At 34.0% G+C, this 25,676-nt stretch overlaps 1 protein-coding gene across 5 annotated transcripts in view; it reads right to left on the reverse strand.

Moving 5' to 3' along the window:
* Nucleotides 1–25,676, reverse strand: part of Arhgap24 (Rho GTPase activating protein 24) — a 747,975-nt gene that overhangs the window by 67,170 nt on the left and 655,129 nt on the right. For all 5 annotated transcript variants that reach the window (XM_058583413.1, XM_046457583.2, XM_046457584.2 and 2 more), the window contains one exon: nucleotides 1,221–1,343. In XM_058583413.1, coding sequence (XP_058439396.1) covers nucleotides 1,221–1,343 — 123 coding nt within the window. The remainder of the gene's footprint in view (nucleotides 1–1,220; nucleotides 1,344–25,676) is intronic.

Here is a 25,676-nt window from a genome sequence, read left to right on the forward strand (position 1 = left end):
ACTGTTACCAGGCAAGCTGGAATGAATGATCACTCTGCTTAGGAAACTTCCACTTTCCTAACAGAAGACACTACTAAAAAGTAGACAAATTTAGGAATCATATCATTAATCTAGTCTTTAATTAATGTCTTCAATGAATCTTTCTGTTTTAGTCTCCCTGTTTTGTTTGCTTTCTTGGTGCAGCTGGAATCAAATCCATGACCTAGCATACACTAAGAATGCACTCTACCACTGAGCTACACCCATAGCCCACTACTTGCTATTTCAACTTCTTCAACTGAGGTTTAAAAATTATTCTAAAATAAAATGCTGACTCAGCTTAAGAAGCATCAGTTATATGTTTAGGGGAAAATTCACTTTGTGATTTCAGGTGCTAACAGTACACAAGAGACTATAAAGTAAATATGGGAATTATAATTGCTTTCTTAAATGTGAATTTCATTTAAAACTATTTTTAACAATATTAACAAAAGAATTAGGCTTTACATTCTTGAAAATACATGTTATTGTAGATATTTTTGTATCATTTTTTGGTTCTATTTATTGAAATTTTTATTTCAATAATTTTGGTTTATATCATTCTAGTTTATATTTCTCACTAGATCAAAATCATATCTTTTATCTTTTCTTCCTCCATTTTGTTCTATTCATAGAAACTTTTAGCTTATTCTTTATATTATGCATTCTCTACAGTGTATTAAGATTTTTTTAAAAAAACTTACCATAAATCTACACATATCTATCTAATTCAAAGAATTTTTTTTTGAAACTCCAACACTCATCAGATTTTCATCAAAAGATTTGGCATTCTGTTTTGATGTTATTGAGCATCTGGGAATTGGGATTTTTTCCAAAGATATCAGTCAAATTTTGCTTGATATCTAGATGTTCTTAACTAATGTACATTTATCATATGTTTCCCATTACTGTTTACCATTAGTAAAATGGAAAAATTCAAAACCAAGAAAAGAAAAAACTTTTTCATTCATTTTTAAAATTCAACGTATTCAGGGAAGAAGTTGGTTATGAATGATATGTGACCTGAATTAAAACTGTAAGAGTTAATATATATGTGTCTGACAATCAGGTTAAATAATTTACTACTTATTTTAACATTCACCCATTTGAATTTAGGAGCTGATTGTAACATTAGCCAGAGGAAAGGAAAGAATGAGTTGGGTCTAACTTTCTGATTTTCTATGACTTTAAAATATGCTCACCTCCTCCAAAAGGTCCCCATATGACTCGGCGGATGGACTTCACCCAGTCTTCCATATCATTCTGGGTGCTCGCCATGAGGAGGTAGCTCTCATGATTTGCTGTCATCCGATCCCGATCACCTCCTGTAAAAACACATGAGCACATTCAGTTAAATATTCATCCAAAGATTCCTCATCATTAGCCTCCTAGGGAGTCCCTGAAACACAGACTGTGCCTAATGCAGTCAGCACTAGGTCCTACCCAGTGACTTGAAAATATTTACCATAGTTTCCAAACGAGGGAAGAAAACGGCTTAAAAAGGAAAGGCTCTAATGTTTCCAGAAGAAAGCTAGAGAACAAATGTCATTTCCTAAACAAAGCCTGGTTTTTTTTGTCCTAGCAACAACCCATAGGCCTGAATTAACTCATAATCCAATCTATTCACACAGCTGCTGAATAGGGAGGAACTGTAGAGACATAATGAAAGAGGGAGAAGATGGAATAGTGGTCCCCAGAGCTTGGATTTTCGTTTGCATCAGGGGCTGCACACTGCAGAATTCATTGAACACATGGCCAGGCCATTAGGACGTCATGGTTGAGTATGAGAGACACAGAGAGACCCAGAGAGACCCAGAGCTCCTCCCCCACACCTCCCTTCTTTTTTTGCAGGGGTGAGGTGGGGTGAGGGGAGTACCAGGTTTGAGCTAAGGGGCACTCAACCCCTGAGCCACATCCCCAACGCTACTTTGTATTTTATTTAGAGACAGGGTCTCACTGAGTTGCTTAGTGCCTTGCTTTGCTAAGGCTGGCTTTGGATTCGCAATCCTCCTGCCTCAGCCTCCCAATCACTTGGGATTATAGGCATGCACCACCGGTGCCAGGCTCCGCATGCCTCCCTTCTATATGAAAACCTCATTCCCCCAGGTCACACATTCAGGAGGGCAAAGAAACAAAGAAGAGAAAGAAGACACATGGCTGGCCAGCCACGAAGGCCAACTCAACACTCTGATGGCACTCGCACTTGAGAGTGAGTTTTTGGAACTTCCTAGCAGTGCCTCCCTGTACATGTCCTTGGTTTCTCTTATTTTTCCCCAAATAATCCATGTATTTAAAACCCCCAAAATATTTAATATCAAATTTGAAGTGCTAGACTACCAAAGCTTGGAATTTAATTTCTTAGAAATCTCTTATTGTGTATTGAATGGTAACCTAGACTTCTCCTTTATAAAACAGGGGCATTCACATCTGATCTTGAAAGTGGTCTTGAGGCATGATTGTCCTTATAACCTTGTTTTATATGAAAGGATTGTTGCTGAAAACAAATATCAGTGATGGCACTGCTTCACTCTCTGAAAATAGTGTTGTACCACAAATACAATGATTAAAGAAATGGAACAGTAACTAGCTAAATTCTGATAATGTTAATATCATATTGATTTCTCAGATGCTCAAATAGCTATTGACATTTAATTTTCACTAAGAGTTTTAAACTTGCAGCCTTGGGTTGGATTAATTCATATTCAAGTATTTTGTTTGGTTAAGATAGTGTTTGTTTGTAAGTGGATTTGAATACCATGGAGGGAGGGGCTTGGGGGCACAAATTGACAGTAGATACCCCTGTTCCCTACCCTTTCACACCTAACCTAATTCCCGAATAACTCTGAAAGCAAAATGTATATAGCAAGAGTATGTGACCTGAATTCTGTAGGGATATGTCCACTTGTTTCCCTGGGTTGAGAAGTACTGTTATTTTAGCACTAATATAAATTGTAAAAGAGGTATAAAGTTACGGAATTGCAGCCAACTAGTTGTGCACTAGAGTTGATATTTTACATTTTAATACAAATAGATGGGAGCAGGGAAAGATTCCAAAGGAACCACAGTAAATAGGTTTCCTAATGTTGACAAATCTCTTAAATAAACAAGACTAGCCTTCTCACATCAGAGAGAAAATCTCACTATTAGGGAAACAATGATCTTCTTATATCTCAATCATCATTTTAAGCAACTTGAATCTGAAAAATCATAGACAGGAATCAGCAAATCCAGCATCTGCAGTTCTATCTTGTACTAAATGACCTCTGGGGAATTACATAACTTCTGAAAACTCAATGTCTTAAAAATACTTTAGAAGTAATAATCCCTACATAGTCAGTTTTTGTGAGAATTGAACAGAATAAAGTATGTATAAATACTAGCACCATGTAAGTCTAAAATAGAAATTCTATTCTATAAATATTAATTGCATCTTTTTTTGCTTTTCTCCCATTTTTCCATGCAAAAGAGACACATTACATTAAAAATTACCTCAGAGCTATTATACCTAATAAATGTTTGGAAATAATCAGTCAATAATAACAAGAAATTTTTTTTTAAAAATCATTCTTTGATACATATACACATAACATACACATTAGAATTATATACTTCCATGTATGTAAATAGACTACATATTAATATGCATATGCATGGCTGTCTGACATGTAAGTGGCAGAAATAACTAAATGGCGACATAAAAAGATGCTTCATTTGTCATGGCACAGTAAGAACTAAGAATCTATTCTGTATTCTCATTCACTTACACCACAGTTCTGAGCAAGAACAATTACCATTTTGAAATCAGAATATTTTAATTATTGTCTTTGCCTGGAGGATGCTTAGCAATTCAGACAGCAATATCCTGCTGTGTCACTCCCAGCCCAGGCAGAAACAGCTCTAGTAATGAGAATGAGTGACAGCCTCTAGAGCTGGCATTTCTGCCTGAAAGCAGAGGAAAAGAGAATGATAAGCACAACTGGCCATTATTCCCTGACTTTTCATTTGATTCTTTATCTCTGCCAACGGTGTTGTGTGTCTGACCCTGAATCTCATTTAGACTGCCACTCACAGATATAAAATCCCATCTGTGAATTTCACCCATGGATATAAATCTTGATTCCTCAGTGTATTATAAGAAAAAGAGATTTTTCTACAAGTCTTGGTGGAAATACAGGTTCATAACTAACAATGTAATCAAAACTATTATATAGATTTATACAGTAGTCCCCCCATACCCATACTTTCACTTTCTGAGGTTTTCTGAGGTTTTTAAATGAGGTCTTAAAATATTAAAAGGAAAATTCCAGAAGAGAACAATTTATACATTTTAAACAACTGTTACTACAATATATGGTTATAAATTTTCTGTTTTTGTTGTTAATCTCTTACTGTACCTAACATAACATGCCCACCAGGAATAAAGTGGAACTACTGGACAGATATAAGCCAGATGATCTGTACTAAAAATAGGTGATTTCTAACTGAAGTTGGCATCTGTTGCATAATACCTATGTTCCAAAGCCTAATACTGAGCCTTGGATTTAAAAAGGGCTCCAAAAACAACTTATCAAATATATGATTTGATAAATGAGTAAACTCAGAACTTTGAACCATGTAGGTCAAGTTGGCTCTTTATGGGACTCAATGTTCTATTTAGCTATCTTAGAATTAAAAATATTTCAAGAGTTGAAATTTTAAAAAAACAGCATTGAGCTCCATAATTGGAGTTTTAGTCATCTTCAATCCATATAGTATCCACAGATAAAATAGGTGGGTATGGATTATAGCATGTTATATAAGCCAGTACACATTCTCCATTCTTCAGTTTTGCTTTACCATAAATATCTATGCAGTTTTAATCTATGCAGTATATAAATCACCATCATTTAAATCACTTTACGTGATGGTGTCTTACATACATTTTTAAAGGATATATTATATTACCTTTTAGATGATAACTAATGTTGGTAGAAATGCTTTAGTGCTATTGTTAATGCTTCAAGAATTTGTGATTTTAAGTAAGCTAAAATCATTCCATTTTACTTGTTTATATTTAATAAAAAGCATTTGTACATTTCACTGAAATTTTCTGTATGTTTGTGTTTGACATGCATTTTTTTTGTTTCTAGAAATAAAATAGGTTCTCTGAAATAAAATGGATACTTAGCATAAAAAACTATTGAACTTAATAGAAAATAGGCTTTTATTCTAAAATTAAAAGGTACAGAAAACAGTAAAAGAAAATACATTATTCAAAAGAGAAGCTCAAATATCCAATAAATATATGAAAAAATCCTTTAGTAGTTACAAAGTAATAATTTAAAAAGATTTTGAACAAATTTGCAAAGAATTTCTACCACTTGGAAGTAGTATTCCAAGATATATATGATAACAGCTTATAGGAATATTGATAATATTCCTTATGATATAGCCACTGACATAGAATTTTGAAGCTTATTAATATGAGTTTTTATTACACAAAAGTAAATATAAAAATTTTATATGACATCTCAATTTTCATATAGGTAAAAAGAAAATAGGATACTTAATTGAAATACATAATAATTTTCATAATGGTTGCCTGTGCATGCTAGGATTGAGATTCCTTTTTGTTCCCCCTTTCTACATTTGTGAACCTTCCAGATGTTCAACATTGCATTATTTTATTATCCATGTGTTATTCTAGATGTCCCACTAACCACTAGGCAGGTTATATTTGGGATGATGACCTATGCTTTAAATAACAGTTAATGTGCCTTCCATGTTGTTTTTTGCTTGTTCATTGGTTTCATAGAAGGCTTTTCAGGGACACTTAGAATGAACCAGCCAAAATCACTGGAGTCATCCCAAACTGTCTTTCTTAGGTAACCTGCACTAAACTTGTTATAATACTAAATTCTCTACCCAGAGGTGTTCCCATTGCCCCTTTTTCTAAATATGTGATGTATGAAGAAATGTGGCTTCCAACTGAGCATAGTCATGAAGGTACCTTCCCCCCTATGAGATGATGAGTGCTTCCCATATGAACATGTATGATTATCCCCAGTAAAAGCCCCTTGCTTTCTGTTAGTCAGTTTTTCAATGCTGTGACCAAATAATCTGACACAAACAACTTGGAGGAGGAAAAGTTCATTTTGACTCATTGTTTCAGAGGTTTTAGTCATGATGGCAGGCTCCATTGCCTTGGGTTTTAGGTGAGGAAGAACATCATGGCAGAGGACCTTGGGGGAGAGGGAAGCAGCTCAGTTCATGGCGAATAGGAAAGAGAGAGAGAGATAGAGACAGAGACAGAGAAAGAAAGGATGGAGGAGAGGAAGGAAGGAAAAACAGAAGGACAAGAGACAGTTCTCAAGGGCACACCCTGTGCCCTTGAGATACTTAACATTACTATTAATGTAGAGAGAGTTCTCAAGGGCACAGCATGTGGGACCACTACATTCTACTAGGTCCACTTCTTATATTTTTCACTACCTCCCAATAGTCCATTCAAATTATAAATCCAAACTATAATACTTTCTTTGCTCAGAGAGATTCCGAAAATTATGTCCGTCCAATGTTCACCTTATTTGCTGCAAATAAGAAAAACCTTTCTTCACTCTTTTTTCCCTTGATTGTGTTTATGGGCTTTCCATTCACCACAAGGTGAACCCATTGTGTGTAATTATTGTTCTACCATCATTATTTATCATCAGAGAAAAAAGAATTATTTAAAGGAACAGATGATAGGACCTCTAAGGTCATGAAGATTCTAAAAACGAAAAGACAAGGTGAGCTGGAATGCAATTATCATTAACCATTGTAGTTTAAGATTGTTCCTTATAAGCCAGGTCTAGCTACTTGGCAGGTGAAGGCAGGAGGATTGTTATTTGAAAGCAGCCTAGGCAATTTATTAAGATCCTATCACAAAGTAAAATACATAAATAAATACATAAAAGGGGGATTGCAGCAGATATAAAACAATGGTAGAGTATTTGTCTAGCATGCACAAGGCCATGGGTTCAATCCTCAAAAGCACAAGATTTAAAAATAAGCATTTTTTTTTTTTAAAAACCAGCATTTAGTGTGAATTCTCATTTATCTATAGAAGCTCTTCTTTCTCTTTCCAAATATTGATTCCTGAGTGCATTTTCAATGGGAATTTTGGGACAAGAGACCATCCTTGTTCAAAGTACAGACCATAACTAGGACTTTCTGCATGAGAAAAGGAACCACAAGTATTGTGTGCAGACCCTTCTATAACTTATACCTAAGGAAATATGTACTGAACTTATTGGGTAGGAAGTTCCCAAAACAGTCACTGTTATGGTTTGGATCTTAAATGTCCTCCTAAAGCTCAAGTGCTAAAGGCATGGTCACCACCTGTGGTGCTATTGGAAGGTAGTGGAACTTTTAGGAGGGAGGAAGTTAGGTCACTGAGGGTGTGCCTCTGAAGGGGAAAGTGGGACTTCAGGATCTTCTTCTCTCTCTTTCTCTTTTATATCTTGGCTGCCACACGGTGAGTAGTTTCCTCTGTCATGTGCTACCCACTAAGATGTACTGTGCTGTCACAGGCCCAACTACCATGGACTGAAACCTCTGAAACTATGAGCCAATATACATCTTTCAACCTTATAACTTGTCTGTCTCAGGTATTTTGTCACAGAAATGGAAACCTGACTAATACAGTCTTAAAGTAGAGTTTTGCTATTTTTCTTTGAAGGAAAATAAGTTGTCATTCAAATTGTGAAGTAAAAAGTAAAACAATGTGTCAGAAGAGACATACTTATATGTGTATCTTCTTCAGTAAATAAACTTCTAAAAACATGCCGTGAATCCATCATTTACATTTAAAATTTTTATAAAGTTGCTCAAAGAAAACTGCAGTCACAGACATTTGAGTTAGTTTCCAAAACATGATCACAGTACAGACCTGAGGGCATTTTAGTGAACACCTCTAATGTTGTTAATAATTTCAAGGGTGAAATGTTTCCTCATTCCTAATTGCAAATTAGGTCAGAGTTAGGCTGTTGTACCATCCATTTTATTGTAGATTACAGAAAAATATTTTAATATTCTAAATAGTTATTAATTTTCACTCAAGCATTTAAATTTTTAAGCATTACTTTCCTGGAAACTTAGTTTGGGTCTTTATTTTTTGGTAGAACTCTAATGATGAACTGTAAGAAGTAAAGTATTTCTGAAGCATTATCAGTGGAAAATTACTGAGATGGAAACAGTTTATGCCCTTTTATGGAGACTGATATTTGGAAAACAGCAAGAGTTAACATGAATTACAAACAACCAACTATGGGCTTCTATGGATACTATCACCTCTTAATAAATAACAACAGCAAAATAATAAACAACACATAGTTCACAAAATAAGACCAGAGAACCAACTGAACTCACATTCAATATTTTTTTTTCACAATTAAATTGTGTTTATTACAGAGATTTTGTCACCTGACAAAGTTTTGGTATGTTTTTCTAATTAAGCTTTTCCAAGTATTTCTTATGCAAATGATGGTTTAAAAAATAGCAGAAGGGCAAAATTTCAACACATTGTCAGTAAAAAATTTTGTATAACTCTACAATAAGAATATTTTAGAATTCCTAAGTTAGAAATGAGTATTAGTTAACAGCTTTGTAAAAAGTAAAGTTGTATAACTCTACAGTAAGATTTTTAAAAATATTTTAAACCTCTAAACCAAAAACATGAAAATTAACTAAGGACCCAGTGGCAGTATTATGTTAGCAGTCTGCACCACATAAAAAAGCACATTAATAAATGGTATATTGTATTATAATAAAATTAGTAGTACCTTTTAATTTCATGAGTGATTTATCATATCACTTGACATATTACCTATGCCCTATATTAGGTCATAGAATTTTCATAATAAGGAACCATCCTGTAGTACATAGCTACCTTACATTTAAGTTCAAAGTAGCTATAAATGAATATTTACTTGCCTATTATAGATTTATTGGTATATGTTAATCATGGTAGATTTCTAAGAATTCAATTTCAAAATGTATTCGGCCCAGGTTGCTTCTGATGTGCTTTTCCTCAAATTCCACTATAAAAATATTTTAAAAACATTAAAATTGGAGCAACAAAATTGTCTTGATCAAATGGCAAATACAAAATATTTGCTGAAAAAGAAGTATTGCAAAATGATTAAGAGTTGTGACAAGAAGGTCAGACTCCTGGATTCAGAAGAGTCTTTTATCATCTGTGAGGTCCATTATCCTCAACTGAAGGTGGATAGCTCCCTCCTCAGAGTGTTATTGTGGATTAATGGAATGAATAATACTATAAAATACCTCAAGTAGTATTTGGGATACAGTTGGCTCTGTTTTTGTTATTGCAGTATCAGTTTAACACTTTTTAGTCCTATATTTTAATAAATTAAATATTTAAAAACTAAATTCTTTTAAAACGATAGGAAGGCAGCTTATTTTTGGAGAAATATTATTCTGAATATGTTCATAAAGGAGTCTTTTAATAAGAAAGCACCTATCGATTTATTTTTCAATATGGATTTTTATATTGATCATGTTGCAATAGTACAATTATGATATCTACTTTTATTTTATTATTTTTGATAAACTTGTTTTAAATTATTAATGAAACTTCTAAAATTTCAAATAAATTTAATTATTTTCAAATATTTTGAACTCATTCTTTCAAAAGGCATGGTGTTTGTGCCTAGCACATTATTGATAAGAACTATGTAATTTATTATGTTTTGGATATCAGTTTCCCAGGTTGTACTGGGAAGTCAACAGGATTTCAAGTTAAGTCCAACAATATAGTTTCACATTTTGTCAGAGGTTTAGGATCTAGTAACTTTCTTCTCAGTATCTAATAAATTCCTCTGATTGGAACTTCTGAGAAGGTCGAACATTTCCTTGACAGAGCTGAAGTATCTAGAATTTATGTCATCCTCTAATTTAACTTAACTCAAGTTCAGAGCCAAATGAATTAAAAAACCTGATTGGTATAGAAGGACAGGTAGACTAGATGGCATTTACATTCAGATCAGTTTTACTCCAACAGTTATGAGATGGTGTCACAAGAGAATGTAAGGACTGACAGAATTGTGGTACAAATGGAATAACACTGAGAGTCACAGAAGCAAGACAGGGAGTTTGCTGACTTGCATGAATCTAAAACAAACAAACTTTTTTCCATCAGTAGGTCTCTTAAGAGTTCAAGTGATGACTTGAAATATGAAAAAAAATGGTGAGGAATATTGGCATTTCTTAATAAGCCAGGAGTAAAAAACAGAAACCCTTGAGGAACTTGACAAAGAGATAAAAGATCCCTAGGTAGAGGGGAGAAATACTTTGGAGTTCTACTGAACTCTATTTGCCCCATAAACCTGGTAATAAACCCTCCACGGTGGTATTTCTCAAAGTGTGATGAAAACTACAGGAGATTAGGAAACAGCCTTAGCAGGACTTGGGAACTTGATAAAAAGGAGAATTATTGGGCCCCACCCCAGATCAATTTTATCAGAAACTGGTAGTGGGAACTCAGCAGTCTGTGCTTCAAGATTTCTGCCAGGTGAATCTGATGCATCGTGAAGTTTGAGAATGGCTGGTCTTGTAAAAGAATTTGCTGTAGCAGGTTGAGGCTATAAATTTTAGAATTCATATATTTCAAATCACTCTAATCCTGTTAGTTTGTATCCATGTCTTATTCTTTCAGTGACAGCCATTCAGTCAGAAAGCACTAAGCTTTAAAGCTATGGATCACATAACTTATCTAATTGCCAATTTGCATTGTAAATGATTAACACTCTGCAACTGGTTCTGCAAGGACATGCCATTCAAGTTCATATTAGTGAGTCTGGCAAATTTGTGAGCCTCATGCATTAAAGATACCTTACTTTTATCAAGCCAAACATTAAGGAGTTTCTTTTTGCATTTGAATATAAATTCATTACTCTTCTTTCCCTGGTGCCTAGAATTTGATGAGTTAAACAGAACATTGAATTTGGAGAGACAGACCACATTTGAAGATTGAGATTAAAATGCTAAAATCCATTTAAAAAATTCCCTCATACACCTCTCCTTTTATTGTTTTTGAATATTACAAATCTGCAAGGCTAATAAATTGCCAGTTGGCAATTGCAGGGCAAGTTAGTTTACAAATTATCTTTATTTCCCTTGGATTTTGGCGAAGCAGAGAATTTATTCATCTATGGAACATATTTGTGGAGCACCTGCTATTGTTCCAGTCACTAATTCTAGGGTACAGCAGAGAACAAAGCAAAGGCTGGGGTTCAGGGTAGGGTCTGGACAGAAGACCCTACTCTGATTTGGAAATTACCAGTGTGTTGCTACTTGAAGACAGTGACCTGAATAATGTCCCTAGGGAAGACCATAGTAAAAATGGAGAAAATGTAGGAGGTAAGAAGAGAAATAGGAAAGACTTGAGTTAAGAAATACAGCAAGTGAGACTAATGCTCTTGCGAAGGGGAAGTCAGACTAGGACTTAGTACAGACCACTGAACTAGGAAAAATAAGGTCACTGGATGATTCAACATGTGGATGGCCAGATGAAGCAATATGGAAACTGACAACTTTGAAAGAGCTGCCTCAATCTACCAGGCCAGCATGAATAAAATTCTGAATATTCATAAGATTCTGAAGGACAGAAGAACAGAAACAGCCAGTGTAACTGACCCTTCTAGACATTTCCATGTAAAGCAGAGCAGATGAATGGAGGCAGCAGTTAGTGGGTAGGTGAGCTGTGGCACAAAGAGCAAATATGAGAAATATTAAAGAATGTTTATGTACTTAAGGGAGTTACTCCCTGGATAAGGAAAAATTGACAATGTGGGAGAGAGAGATTTTCAAGATATTGACATTTCAAAGCTATGCTCAAAATTACTCACTATCCTTAGAATTTTTAATAAAGTTTGAAATTAATGTAATTGATCTCTCCTCAAAGTTTGTTACTCCCAAATATATAAAACATCTGGAAAATAATCATTGAAAGAAAACTAAATAACATTGGACAGCTATTTCTTTATACCTCGGTCAGAAGGCAAAATAAAAATGGAAAGAGGTTAAACTCATAAATAATTTTTAAAATTAAACTTTATTATTTTATTTAAACCTAATTTTTATTATTTATTCAATGAGAGATTTTTGGCAACTTAGATTAATTGGAACAATTTTCTTCATGCAATTTCTCTCTCTTAGTTTTAATTGCCATAGATGCTAATTATCCAGTTTTATGTAATAGTTTTACAGAGTTTATTTAGGCATAAAAAAGAAAACTCCTATTTCAAAATTAAATACTATAATAAATACTACAAAATATAATTACTCAACAACTAGGGGTTATTATAATGGTATAAAATTAAGATAAACCTTTGACTTTGGTTTGAATTTTGTTTTTTTAAGCAACTAGAATTCTTTTTACAATCAGAACAGGGCAACTGTGCAGTATGCTTTCTTTCCCATAGTTTACTTCTCACTCTTCTGGATCTCATAAGTTCTACGTATGTATGTGTTTGGGAGGTCAAGATGTAAAATTCTTCTCAAAGTTCTGGGATTTTTCTCAGTGCTGTAGGTAAAGGCATACTGTTCGACAGGGCACACAGCATCTGCATAGCACATCAAAATCTAACATGGACAAGAACATTGGTCATTCAGAACTAATATCTATGAGTGCAGCCAACTTAGTGACTTCACAAAATGTAAGCTATTCTTCCAATAAGAAATGTTTAAAAAGACTCTATGGGCTGGGGTTGTGGCTCAGAGGTAGAGCAATCGCCTAGCATGTGTAAGGCACTGGGTTCCATCCTCAGCACCACATAAAAATAAAATAAAGGTATTGTGTCCACCTATAATTAAAAAATAAATATTAAACAAACAGACTCTATGTTTACCCAGTTAATTCTTTAACTTATGTCTGGAGTTAAGGGTCTCACCTAATTATCCCATTCTAATTGCAAATCTTTCCAAAAGGAGTGGAGGTAGAAGGTCATTTAATGTTTCCAAATTAACTAGAGACATAAGTGTTCCTTTAAAGAATATTTCTGTTTTTTTTTAAATCCAAATGTTTGTATACTAATCTTACATGAAATTAAGCAAGGAAATGGATGAAAATATGAAATTTTTTTGAAACTGTCATTCTCAAGAACAATTTGCAGGTAGCTGGAAATATTTGCAAAGTCTTATGTTTAAAAATTATAACAAATAATCATTCAAAGAGAGCTATAATAAAATAGAAAAATATTAAAACATTTTTAGAATCTCCTATGTACCTCTCAAAAAATCTGAAACTTCTTAAACCTTAAAAAATGGTGACTGTCCTTAACAAAGTAAAGTATGACATTTACCCAAAACAACAAGGTCTTTCAAGTTCTCATCATAATCTACTGATCAATAAATATGCTATAAATTTTAAAAGTCATCAATTTTTCTGTTACTTTGGATACCAAATCCAAATAAACTGTCTCAAAATGAAAGAGAAACAAAGACAAGAAACAGCTCTGAGAAAATGTCTCCAGACCTGTGACATTGCATTCATTTTCTGTTATGCATTATCTTTCATATCTAATTCAAATAAATACTTTTTTGAATTCCCAAAGTGCTAGAATTTTCAAGGCACCTGCAATAAATTAAAAATTTGATTCTTCCTTCTCATAGATTTATGCTATGACCCTCATAATTTTAAACAGAAAAGTAATCAGCCACAACAATTCAACCCAGCATATAATTAATTAGCATTTAATGAACATTTATAGATATGTGCAGTAGTATTGGAAGTCAGTAAACCAGTTGATGATTAGGGGCATATCATTCAATTTATAGGTAATTATCAAACTAAGTCAGGCTAAACTTGTAATACAGATTGGCAGATTGACAGGCAAATCATTAAACTAAGGGCAAGATCCCTTAAAAATACCCAATGATTTTTTTGTTTTTATGTACACATTAAAATGAATTTAAAAGAAATAAATACAACATATTATCAGGGAAGATGTTCTGAAAGAAAGGGAATTTGAAAGTGCTTTGATAAATAATGATAACTTTCAAGAGTATTTTTTCAAATAGAATTGGAGAAAGTCTCCAAAGAGGTAATAAATTTGTGCTATCTTTCCTTCTCTTATCTAGGGTGGAGAAACATCCAAATTCATACACATTTACATATCCCAAGGAAGAAAAAGAAAGGACACATAGAGCCAGTTATTTACTTATGAAAAACATTTTGTAGTTGAAAGCAAGACTAAATCAAGGTCACTGAATTTCTCTTCGGTAGATTCCATAAATACCTCCAAGTTAGAAAACTCAATAATTTAGATAATAGAAAAAAAGTGAAGCCTATTCAGAAGATCTGAGGCAAGCAACATTTAAACCTTTAACTTCAAAACCAGATCTGGAAGCACAGTCATTTGTGCTGATATCATTTAAGGTGTTTCTTGATTCAATGAATAGAGAATTGAATGATTATATGGCTCCATTCAGTAAAGATATTATTGTTCTTCAACATGTCTGCAAACAGGAACTAAAAACATATCAAAACTCATGTGGGGAAGATCTCCTGAAGTTTTTATGGCATAGTGAACATCAAAATTAATATATGTTCATTTTTCTTAAATTAACTGGAGATATTTATAGGTCAAATACTCCTCAGTATTATTGTGTTCTCCTAGTTCCCTCCCCATATTGTCTATGGCTGGCTCTGTATCTCAGTCAAATCTCACTAACTCTCTTCAGAAGACTCTTCTACATGGCTTTTACTTAAAATTCTACCAAGAACTCCCAGTCATTGTCTCCTGAGCTGGACACACCCATTCACAATTTATTTATTATTAAAGGCAGTATTATTTTGCTATTGGTTCCCTAACCCCACCTATCGTTTCGTGAGTAACTCCTTTGTATAGAAACCTTCCTCAAATTATCCTACTTCAAGTCTGGAATATTTTTTAGTTAAGACTCTGAGTTTGGGTAACTGATACATTTTATACCCTTTAAAACACATTCTTCTCCATCTTAAAAGCCAAAATATCTAGCAACTTCACTGCAAATAAACTTACTATTAGTTTAACAGTACACTTACGGACACTGAGACACTTTAAGGACTGTGATGAGTTCAAAATAATTGATGACACCATCTATCCACCAGGATCTTACTAAAGAGGCAAAGCATGCAATGAGGAAAATGTTACAGAAAGCATGAACTGAACAATTAGGTCAATTATTTATGATACGTAAAGTAAGATGTGTCACTCGTTAGGTAGGAAAGAACATCACATGGTACCATACACATATGTACAATTTATGTTTTTATGTATACATTAAAATGAATTTAAAAGAAATAAATACAACATATTATCAGGGAAGATGTTCTGAAAGAAAGGGAATTTGAAAGTGCTTTGATAAATAATCCCAAAGTTGAGGTAGAAAGGAAGAGGGTTAAAAATGCACATGGAGCATTGTATACCTGGCCACCTGTCTCAGATGTCTCTTCTAATGCAGCTGACTCAGGTCAAGTTGACTCTCACCTGCTCTGGACTTTATCCAGTATAAGTTCAAATTCTAAGAGGTTCCCTTCACTCTGCTCTCCCAGCCCCAAAGTATTCCCTTTTGTCCCAGTTCCCTGAGTTATTTTTTTTGCTCTCCCTGTATATTACTACCTTTCCCCAGGCTCACTGTTTGCAGATAACTTTTCTGTTATTAAAGGATCCCGAGATAGAGTACTTCTGAGATGAATTCATCTTGAGCCACGAGATAGAGTACTTCTGAGATGAATTCATCTTGAGCCACACTACAGCAGTCCCCTGTCCACAGTGGATAAGTCTCAAGATGCCTAGTGGACATCTGAAATCATGGATAATACTGAACCTTCCATACACTGTTTTTTCCCCCCTTTATATAAAACTTAGGATAACATAATATTTTACTTAAAGGAAGCACTTTACAGATTGTCTTTAGCATATCTCAAGAGCCAGCATCACTACTCTTGCATCTTGCATACCAACTATGGAGTCAAATAAGGGTAACTTGAACAAAAGTATTGTGATATGAGGACATTTGATCTGATAACTGATACAATTATCAGATGACTAACAGGCAGGTAGCTGCAGAGCTCCTGCGTGGGATGGAAGGGGACTGTGAAATTTTATCATAGTATTCAGAATGACATACAATTTAAAACTTATGAATTATTTCTGAAATTTTCCATTTAATATTTTTATATGGATTTTGGCCACGGGTAACTGAAACCTGGAAGGTGAAACTGCAGATAATCAGGCACTAAATTAAGCAACAATTATGCATACAAAGATGAGGAAGAGCCAAGCGTGATGGTGCACCATTGCAATCCCAGCAATTTGGGAGGCTGAGGCAGGAGGATCACAAGTTCAAAGCCAGTCTCAGCAACTTAGTGAGGCCCTAAGCAACTTAGCAAGACCCTGTCTCAAAATAAAAAATTTTAAAAAGCTGGGGATGTGGCTCTGGGGTTAAGTGTCCCTGAGTTCAATCCCTGCTACCAAAAGGGGGAAAAAAAGTGACTAAGAAACATGTTGTTCATAAGTAAGTAGTCTGCTGTCTACTAGAGGAAACACATAAATGAGTGTATGAATCTTTATCTTCTATTCCCAATACAAATAGGCATTCTCTCTCTGGAGAGAGAGAGAGAGAGAGAGAGAGAGAGAGAGAGAGAGAGAGAGAGCGAGAGTATAAGCACTGTATTTACCGAGAATGCCTGTTTTATATATATATATATATATATATATATATATATATATATATATATATATATATGAGAGAGGAATTATGTACCAGACAAGGATTAATTTGTAGACGAGCCAGTTAGAAAAGAGAAAATATATATTGTTGAAGTTATTCAAGAAATTGTTTCCCAAAACAAGAAAGTGCATGAAGCTTGATAAATAGCAAGACAGTACTTGTTTTGTCTGACTATGTCTATTTTTGTTTAATATAATAATTCAAGTAAGAAAAATATGTTGAAAGTTTAAACAAATGTAAAACTTTAAATAAAATGAACTAGATTTTTATCCATTTTTTAGTTGGCAACTACAGGAATACCAAAGGATAAGATGACCACAGGAGGGCTTTCCTTTTCTTGGAATGTAGGAACATATTAACACTCAGAATATGTTAACAGCTACAGAGGGGATAGCAGCAGTTTGAAAATTCAGGTTAGGAGCTTGGAGGTCAATCAAGGCTGCGTCCTTATTTTATAGCTAGATGTCTGAGCAAGCAAGATTTCATGCTATCGGATTTAATTTTCTATTCATTTTGCTCCTAATGAACACAGAATCAGTCAGCTCCTTGTGTAGTCAGTGTCTGTTTTTACTAATACGTGCCTTTTCTGCCAAACCTTAAAGTTCTGCCTTGTTTAAAATAGAAATGATGAACGTATCTCTCTGATTCATAAGGAATGGAATCAATTAATGGATGAAGGAATTTCCTTGGATATGGACTTCTGCTAAGTGTAGAAGATCATAATTTGGGGGCCCTCATTCCTCTCTTTATGAATCCATGAATCAATGCTATCACTCATGTCCAATGAAGCTGATGACTGTAATGGCCAATCTTATAATAAAACTAAAAACTTCTCAAAGCTAGTAATGACAGTGACTTTTATTTCACTATATTTTTTATAGGTATTTGGAGTTTTCACCTATGTCAGTTTGTAGAGCTAAGTTAGGAGGATACCAAATTTAAGGGACACTAAAATATCCAGTCTGGAAGATAAATAATATTTCAATAGCACATTTTAAAAGGTAAATATAAAAAAAAAATCCATAATGAACAAAATAAGTCAGAATCAATATTTCTGATTTTCCTTTTATAATGTTCTAATGTCACTACTAAGGGTCCTGACTCTGTCAGTTTGAATATTATCAACCTCAACTAGTACCTTTTTGCTAAACCCCATTTCTACCAAGTAGCACATCACACAGCCAGATGATGTGGGGACTGTCACCATTTATATGACTAAGAAACACCAGAGAGTGCTCTAGGCAGCTTCCTTATGAGTAATGGGTTTTATAATGCTGGAAAAATCTATAATGTGTACTTTGTATGCTATCGTGGTTGCTATAATTTTGAAATATTTGTGATAGGGTTCACTATCTTTCTTTTGTGGGACAAGTGAAAAATAGAAAGGGAGATGTATATCCCCTCTTTATCATAAGGTTCTGCTATATAATACAGCTCCTCAACTACACAATGTCTTTGGCCCCCAGCACCAGGTTAAATATAGCTTAACTGTCACCTTCATACCAAGAAAAATGAGCTGATGACCTTATTTCAGCTTCTTCTGGCAAAAGTCCAGAGTACTAATTGGTACCCGGATGATAGTGCCATGAAACCAACCAAGGTCAATGAAATGTGCCAAGCATCCTGCACATGCATACAATATCATATAATCGACATACTTGACACCAGGCATATGAAGTTTCTCTTTCCTTTGTTTTAGTACATATGGGGGAAATTGATCCCAATGGTCCCGCTATTATTATTTCTTAGATTTTAAAGTAAAATGCTCTTTGAACGCATTTAAAAGGAGAGTGCAACAATACACTTGTATGCAGCATAATATTCAGTGGAAACCAAACACCCACAGCACACATGAAAAGGTGGCTCATTTACATTTTCAACAAGATTTACTAAGTGAATTGCACAGCAGCATTTTCTAAAAGGGAAATTTAAAAAGGAACAACAGAGGAAGGTACAGAGAAAGGAAGCAATGAGGAAAGGGAGTATAAGGATATAAATATAAATATATTATGTAAATGTTAATTATCACAGCTTCTTTTTTTAATCTCTCCAATAGATAAAATTTTGTTCTGTAGGTATATGAGGATTTGAAAAAAATCTCTTTTATTCAAATGGCATAATCTACACAATGTGCCTAGCCTCACGACCATCCTAAATGACCTGATAAAAGTTCAAATCGCCCAGACATTCTCTTTTTACTCTTTTTCATAATATAAAACTAGATTTTTTCCCTTCCTTTGGTGATATTTTTCAGGGCTATGAAAATATTTCTTCAACACATTGGCCCTACCTTGACCTAACTCAGACTTCTCTAATGTTTTTCCTAATGGAAGAAAAAAACAAATTAACTACCATTCAACTGCTTTGAGCATATTGAATTAAATTTAAAAATCAAGTAATTTTAGTAAGTCTTTTGTCACCTGACATACTTTTAGATTTGGTTTTACGATTAAAAGCAACAGTTAGGCACTTGCAATTTGATTTTTTTTCCACCAGACTGTTTTTGAGACTTTTGATAAGGAAGAATATAACTCACCAACAAAATACAATTACTTTACAACTTCAATTGAGCATATATTTAATATTACTGTGACAATAGCACTTTTAGTAGTTTTGTTTCACAGGACCATTATTCCTTTCAGGGAATTACCACCTACATCACTGAAACAATGCACTTTTTGAGTATTTTTTTCTTTCTTCATGATTATTTCATGCAATTTGAAAATAAGCCATATAGAATATGGTGAATCTTAAAATTTAGATGTCATGATAGAAATGGTTCATTGATCAATCTAAATAAAAGATTTCTTGGTTTTGAAAGTTGCACACCACTGAAGCCATTATATTGCATTATATTCCATTATACTGATGGAAATAACAATTTGCATCTTGTCAAATTAGGTTTAATATCACCTCTCAAAGAACAGTCTTGGAAAAATAAGAATTTTGGTATACATACAGGTGCCATATGAGAAAAACATTCATAATCAAATACAAGAGAAATTATAGGTAACAATTTAATAGGTTCTGTTTTGTTTTTCTTTAGGACTTGTCAGTTTTTTTCCAATTAGATATTATATAAAACTCTAAGAAAGGATAATATGCTGATGTTAAAATGCACATAAAAATCATCTAGAGGAATGTTTTAAACAAATTGGGCACCTGAATCCAAGTCAGATGCATTGAACTAGAAGCTCAAAGGACAGAGTTGTAGTTTTTAAAAAGTTGCTAGGGGAATTTGGATGTCCTAAACATCTCATGTTTGTTTTTCTTGTTTTTGTTTATTTTCAAGAAAGCATTGAACTGTAAATTTTAAGACTTAAGAGTTGCACATGGCAGCAGCTTCCTATTCCTAACAGTGAGACTTTTAAAAATATCATTTCATCTAGTTAATTCATTACTCTTTTTATAGGTATTAACTTATCTGTTTCACCACATTCTAGAAAGAACCCAACATGAGTCCTGAAGTGAAAGAATTATAAAATTTTTAATCAAAGCCAAAAAATTAGGAGACCAGTTTTAGATTGCAATAGTCAAGCTCCAATAAAATCAAATTCAATATAAAATATTGCTCTTAATATTGTCACTTAAGTAGCCTGTATTAGAAGACTTTTAGGTTCTTTTACCCAAAGATCAAGGTGTTTGATTAATTAGAAAAATTCTTTGACCTAGCTTTCCTCCCAATATGGAGTATGAAGTATACAAAGTTTCTCATTTAGGAACAGTGTTAAATACAGTGTTTAGGATCTTGTCAATAATTCAGAGGGGCAAACATTTTCCAAAAACAAACAAACAAACAAACAAACAAAAACCCTCAGTGCATCCTCAACTGATTACTCTTAAAGCATATGTGAAAATGACCTGTTTACTGAAGAAAAATACAAAAAAGGAAACTGAGATATAAAACAGATTATTTAAATTCTGCACAAAACCCCAGATCAGTTTCAACCATAGAGTTGAAAGTTTTCATCTAATTTCAAAATTCTGGTTAAAACTGATTGGGTTTGCATGATTCTGTTTCAGATAGTATGGATGGTCTAAATATTCACAACGTAGCCCAAGGGGAACATGTTGCAAATAGGGACAAGGCATGACCACCAGACCATGATCACCAGACTGTGGAGGTTTTATTTTCTTCTCTCAGCCAACCTTAAAAATGAGTGGCTGGCTAAAAGCTGGAAGGTTATTGGAGACAGGGAACTATGGTGTTGTATCAACCTACATTGGAATGTGGAAGGGGAAGGCCCTGGATCTGCTCAGTGTGACCATTTGGAAAAAGAACTTCCTGGGAAAGAAAATATCATAATCTCTAAATTACACAGACCAATGGGCTACAGTTATTAACCCTGTTCATTCACTGTCTGAAGCTTTACAGAGAATTTGAACATCTTCAGGGTGAAATGTACCCTAAGGACAGGCTTCAGTCAATTATAACTCAAATGCCTCATTAATAGTTCTATATACAGATTACTAGCAGAATGAAGTATTTCTTTTGATTAGTAAAGATACAATAAGTATGTCCTTTCTTTTTGACAAATAAATTACTCCCTAGCTGCAAGCTGAACATTCCTGGAGAAGGAGTATTACAATAAAATGGTTAAAGCAATTGTTAAATTATTTGGCTTAATAACTTTACCATATGTGATCTCAAGTTCCTTGCTAAGTTAATAAAATTTCTCTCTCAAAAGGCAAACTACAGCTTAACAACTATTACTGATGCTACTCAAAGATCTAATAGTTTATTATATTTAAGATTTGAAAATGCTTTGTAAAAATCTGGCCATCCATCAAATGTACTACTAGACTATTATGTGACAGGTGATTAGAAAGTGAAGAAAGACATTTATTACAATTTTAAGGTTCCTGTCAAATGATTTTTGTTGTTGTTGTTGTTCCTTGGGGACTCATAATGGATTCTGGCATGAAAGAAATCACCAACACATTCTTACTACTTCTCCTCTCTCAGTTAATATAGAAGTTAATATAAAGGCAGGTCTCTGTGATATAAATACTTGCCTCTGATTAGTCTGCATCTCAGACTGACAAGTCATTTATTTTTCTTAAATTTTTTATTATATATTTCTAGAACTAAAAACATATTAGGAAATATGATCACCCTAGAAGAGGAGAAGTGAGATAATTGGTCCTGAAGAGATTCCTTTTACTCAAGAGAAAAACATCTGGAAAGTTAAGGCATACACAGGTGGTGATGGGTTAACTTGCCTTTGAGAGTATTGCTTACATTGGCTATGGAGAGGGGAGACTGAGAGTGTAAGCAAGAGAAAAAAATAACACTAATTGTCTGTTCGCCATATGCAAAAAACATGGTGGTTGGCACTTCACAAATTTAATTTAATTCTTGCAATAATCCTGCAAGGTGAGTTTTGCAATCTCCATTCTACAGATGAGATAACTGAGGCATAAAAATGCTGAATAACTCCTTGGCTGACTGTACTCCATTTTCTCCATGACTGAGGATTAGGCTGATCTCTTTGATGCCTGCATTGTTTTCAACACGTTGCAATTTCCATGAAGAGGTCCTGATAGTCAGAGGTCTCTTCAAGGTGAAGGCAATAATTAATGATAATATATTTCTTTCAGTACTGGGGATTGAACTCAGGGATACTCAACCACATCCCTAGCCCTGTTTTCTATTTTATTTAGAGACAGGGTCTTACTGAGTTGCTTAGTTCCTCACTGTTGCTGAGGCTGGCTTTGAACCTGTAATCCTCCTATAACGTATATTTCAAGGAAAGTTGCGACAACTTAATTTTGCTCAGATCCAATTTTACTTTGGATTCTCTAATTCAACCTCTCTGAGTACCAGAAATATCCCTTGCAAATCTTGAGCTTCCCTTTATCCTTCTCAATCACAAAAGTATAACCAGCTATCACATAAAGTCCATTCATCACCTCTCTCTCCTTATATTTTTTGTTTGTATACCTAGAGATTTCCTTGTTTCTGAGCATGTGAATAGGTAATGCAGGAGGTAACAAAGAGGTGGAAAATTAAGTAATCTGGGAAATGTATAACAATATATTCCCTTTGAGAGATATACAAAATACATCAGCATATTAAAAATGCTAAAAAGTTATTCAGTCAAAAAATGTGGATAACTTTGTACCCAGTAGCATTTCTGAAACTTATTTGCTCTGAGGTATCACTCCCCTTTGTCACCTATAGACAAATGACCTGAAAAACTCAATTTCACAAACAATACTTTATAAAATATACAATACAAAGCATTACAATACAATATAAATACAAAGAGTTCAAATATGGATATAAAAACAAAAATAGATGTTTCTATAAAATTCAGTTTAATGCTTTGTTAGCCAGGGCTGATTTAAATTAAATTTCTTTTAAATAAGGTGTGGAGTCAGGTATAATGGTGCATGCATATAATCCCAGCTACGTGGAAGACTCAGACAGCATGATCTCAAGTTTAAGAGCAGCCTCAGCAACTTAGTGAGGTCTTCATCAACTTATTGAGACCCTGTCTCAAAATAAAAGTAAGTAAATAAATAAGGGCTAGAGATGTGAGTCACTGGTAAAGTGCCCCTGGGTTAAATTCCTGCTACCAGAGGTCGGGGGGAATAAGTATTGGCAGGGCAATAGTAATTACTGATGTAAAAAAAAAATCATACCTCAAAAAACTTAACTTTAAAAACAAATTACAGTAAACAAAAAGGGTTCTGGCCCTACATTATTTTATATACTCAGTAAATACATTATATATGAAAATTATAAGTAATAAATTATGGGAGTAACTTATGAAAAAATATGAGGCTAAAATTAGTCACTTGACCTGTTCTCACATAAAATAATTTTGTTTCACATTAAAATTGGGATTTTGGCTCAGTGGTAGAGCACTTGCCTCGTATGTGTTTGCCTAGCACTAGGTTTGATTCTGAGCACCACATATAAATAAATGAATAAAATAAAAGTCCATCAACATCTAAAGAAACTTTTTAAAAAATTGGCCAATGCATATATCCTTAAACATTTTAAATTCATATAAAATGATCTACATTATATATGTATCACTTCAGAGTTCCCTAAATTTAACTAGGTTTTTTTTTTAAGTGGACCAAGTAAATGAACATCTACTAGTCCAGATGTTATGATTAAGATAGCTTAAATTGTATGAATTGTATGGCTATGAAGTTACATGAATTTACCCTTCTAAAGGAAATTGCCTTTGTCTGCTATTGCAAGAGAAAAATTAATAGTGTGGAATTCAAAGATTGACTTTGATAAACACAAGGGTATTGCCTTGAAAGCTCAGTGTCCTTCCTTTCCTTTCCTTTCCTTTCCTTTCCTCCTCTCCTTTCCTTTCCTTTCCTCCCCTCCCCTCCCCTCCCCTCCCCTCTCCTCTCCTCTCCTCTCCTTTCCTTTCCTTTCCTCCCTTCCTTCCCCAGAGATTGCAGAGATTGAACCCATGGGCACTTGGGCACTTAACCAATAAGCCACATCCCCAGCCCTTTTTATTTTGAAACAGGTCTCACCAAGTAGCTTAAGGCATCATTAATTTGCTGAGGCTGGCTTTGAACTTGTGATCCTTCTGCCTCAGCCTCCTGAGTTACTGGGATTACAGATGTGCACCACTGCGCCCAGCCAGTGTCAGCATTTCTGATCTTCGGAATCCCTTCACTTCATGGTGTTAGGAACACTCTTCTGTGTGGAGAAACTCTTGATATTAAAAACAATCTGTAGCATAAGATAACTTTAAATTCTGTACATACTTAATTTTTCATATAAATATATGCTGTTTGTGCTAGCTGTCTCTTCCTTCCCAAGCATCAGATGAAATGATCAGCCAATGGTGCCAGATCCTTTCTGAATAGTTAAGAGAAGAAAATATATTGAAAGAAGGAAGACAATAGTTGGATGTGGAGGTGTACAATGTCATCCCAGCTATTTGAGAGGCTGAGGCAGAAGGATGGTAAGTTTGAGACCAATCTGAGCAACTTAGTGAGAGCCTGCCTTAAAATAAAAACTAACAAGGGCTGGGGATGTAGCTCAGTGGTAAAGCACCCTGGGTTCAATCCTCAGTACCACCCCCCCAAAAAAATTTGATATTTGAAATATCTTGATAGTAAACAGTATCTAAATACACAGCTAAGTGGACATTGTCAAATATCGTAGACCACTATATTAAATTTCTAATCAATACTTTTTTGTGATTACTCTTATTTTACTTTGAACCACAGTTTGGAAGTATATATGTTTTAATATGCATATTATTTATGTTCTTTTTGTTGCTTTGTTTTGTTAGTCATTTTAATGCTATAGAGCTTACTAGATATTTTTCCACTAATAGCTTTATGGTATAAATATCTTTATTATCTGAGGTTCATTACATTTTTATTATCTTGTTGGATATGGACTATTTTTAAATTGTATTATATATTTCAAATGAAAATTTAGACATTCAAGTTTGTTTTGGGATCTTTGCATAGCATTGGAAAGAAACTAAACTTATAAATTCACTGCTTGGTTGAGATTTCATTTTACCTGGTACTTAATCATATCTTTCAAAGTATATTTTTTTCTCAACACCTTATTACTTTTGCTATATAGTAAATCTCATTTCTTTATCACTGGATGTTATATTCATACCCTTCACCTATTAAAATAATTTTCCCATTTTCCTTTTCTGTGGTGATTCTATTTCCACATAATGGACAAGCATAGGAAAAGCAACAGTAACTTCAGGAAGTGTGTGGATGAATCAAGTAGGAACTGTAAGAAACTCCTCAACACTGCTTGTGGCAAAGCTGAAGTCCCTTACTCATTAACTGACCTTGTCCCAAATGCAAGCATGGTAAATTCTGTGTAGGTAGCTTTCTAATTGCTTTCTTTCTAATTGCATTTATGAATGTATTTAAACTTATCT

This window comes from Marmota monax, unplaced genomic scaffold (assembly GCF_021218885.2).
Source record: "Marmota monax isolate L192 unplaced genomic scaffold, Marmota_monax_Labrador192_F-V1.1 WCK01_AAM20220418_F8-fsc00128, whole genome shotgun sequence".
Classification (NCBI taxonomy): Eukaryota; Metazoa; Chordata; class Mammalia; order Rodentia; family Sciuridae; genus Marmota; species Marmota monax.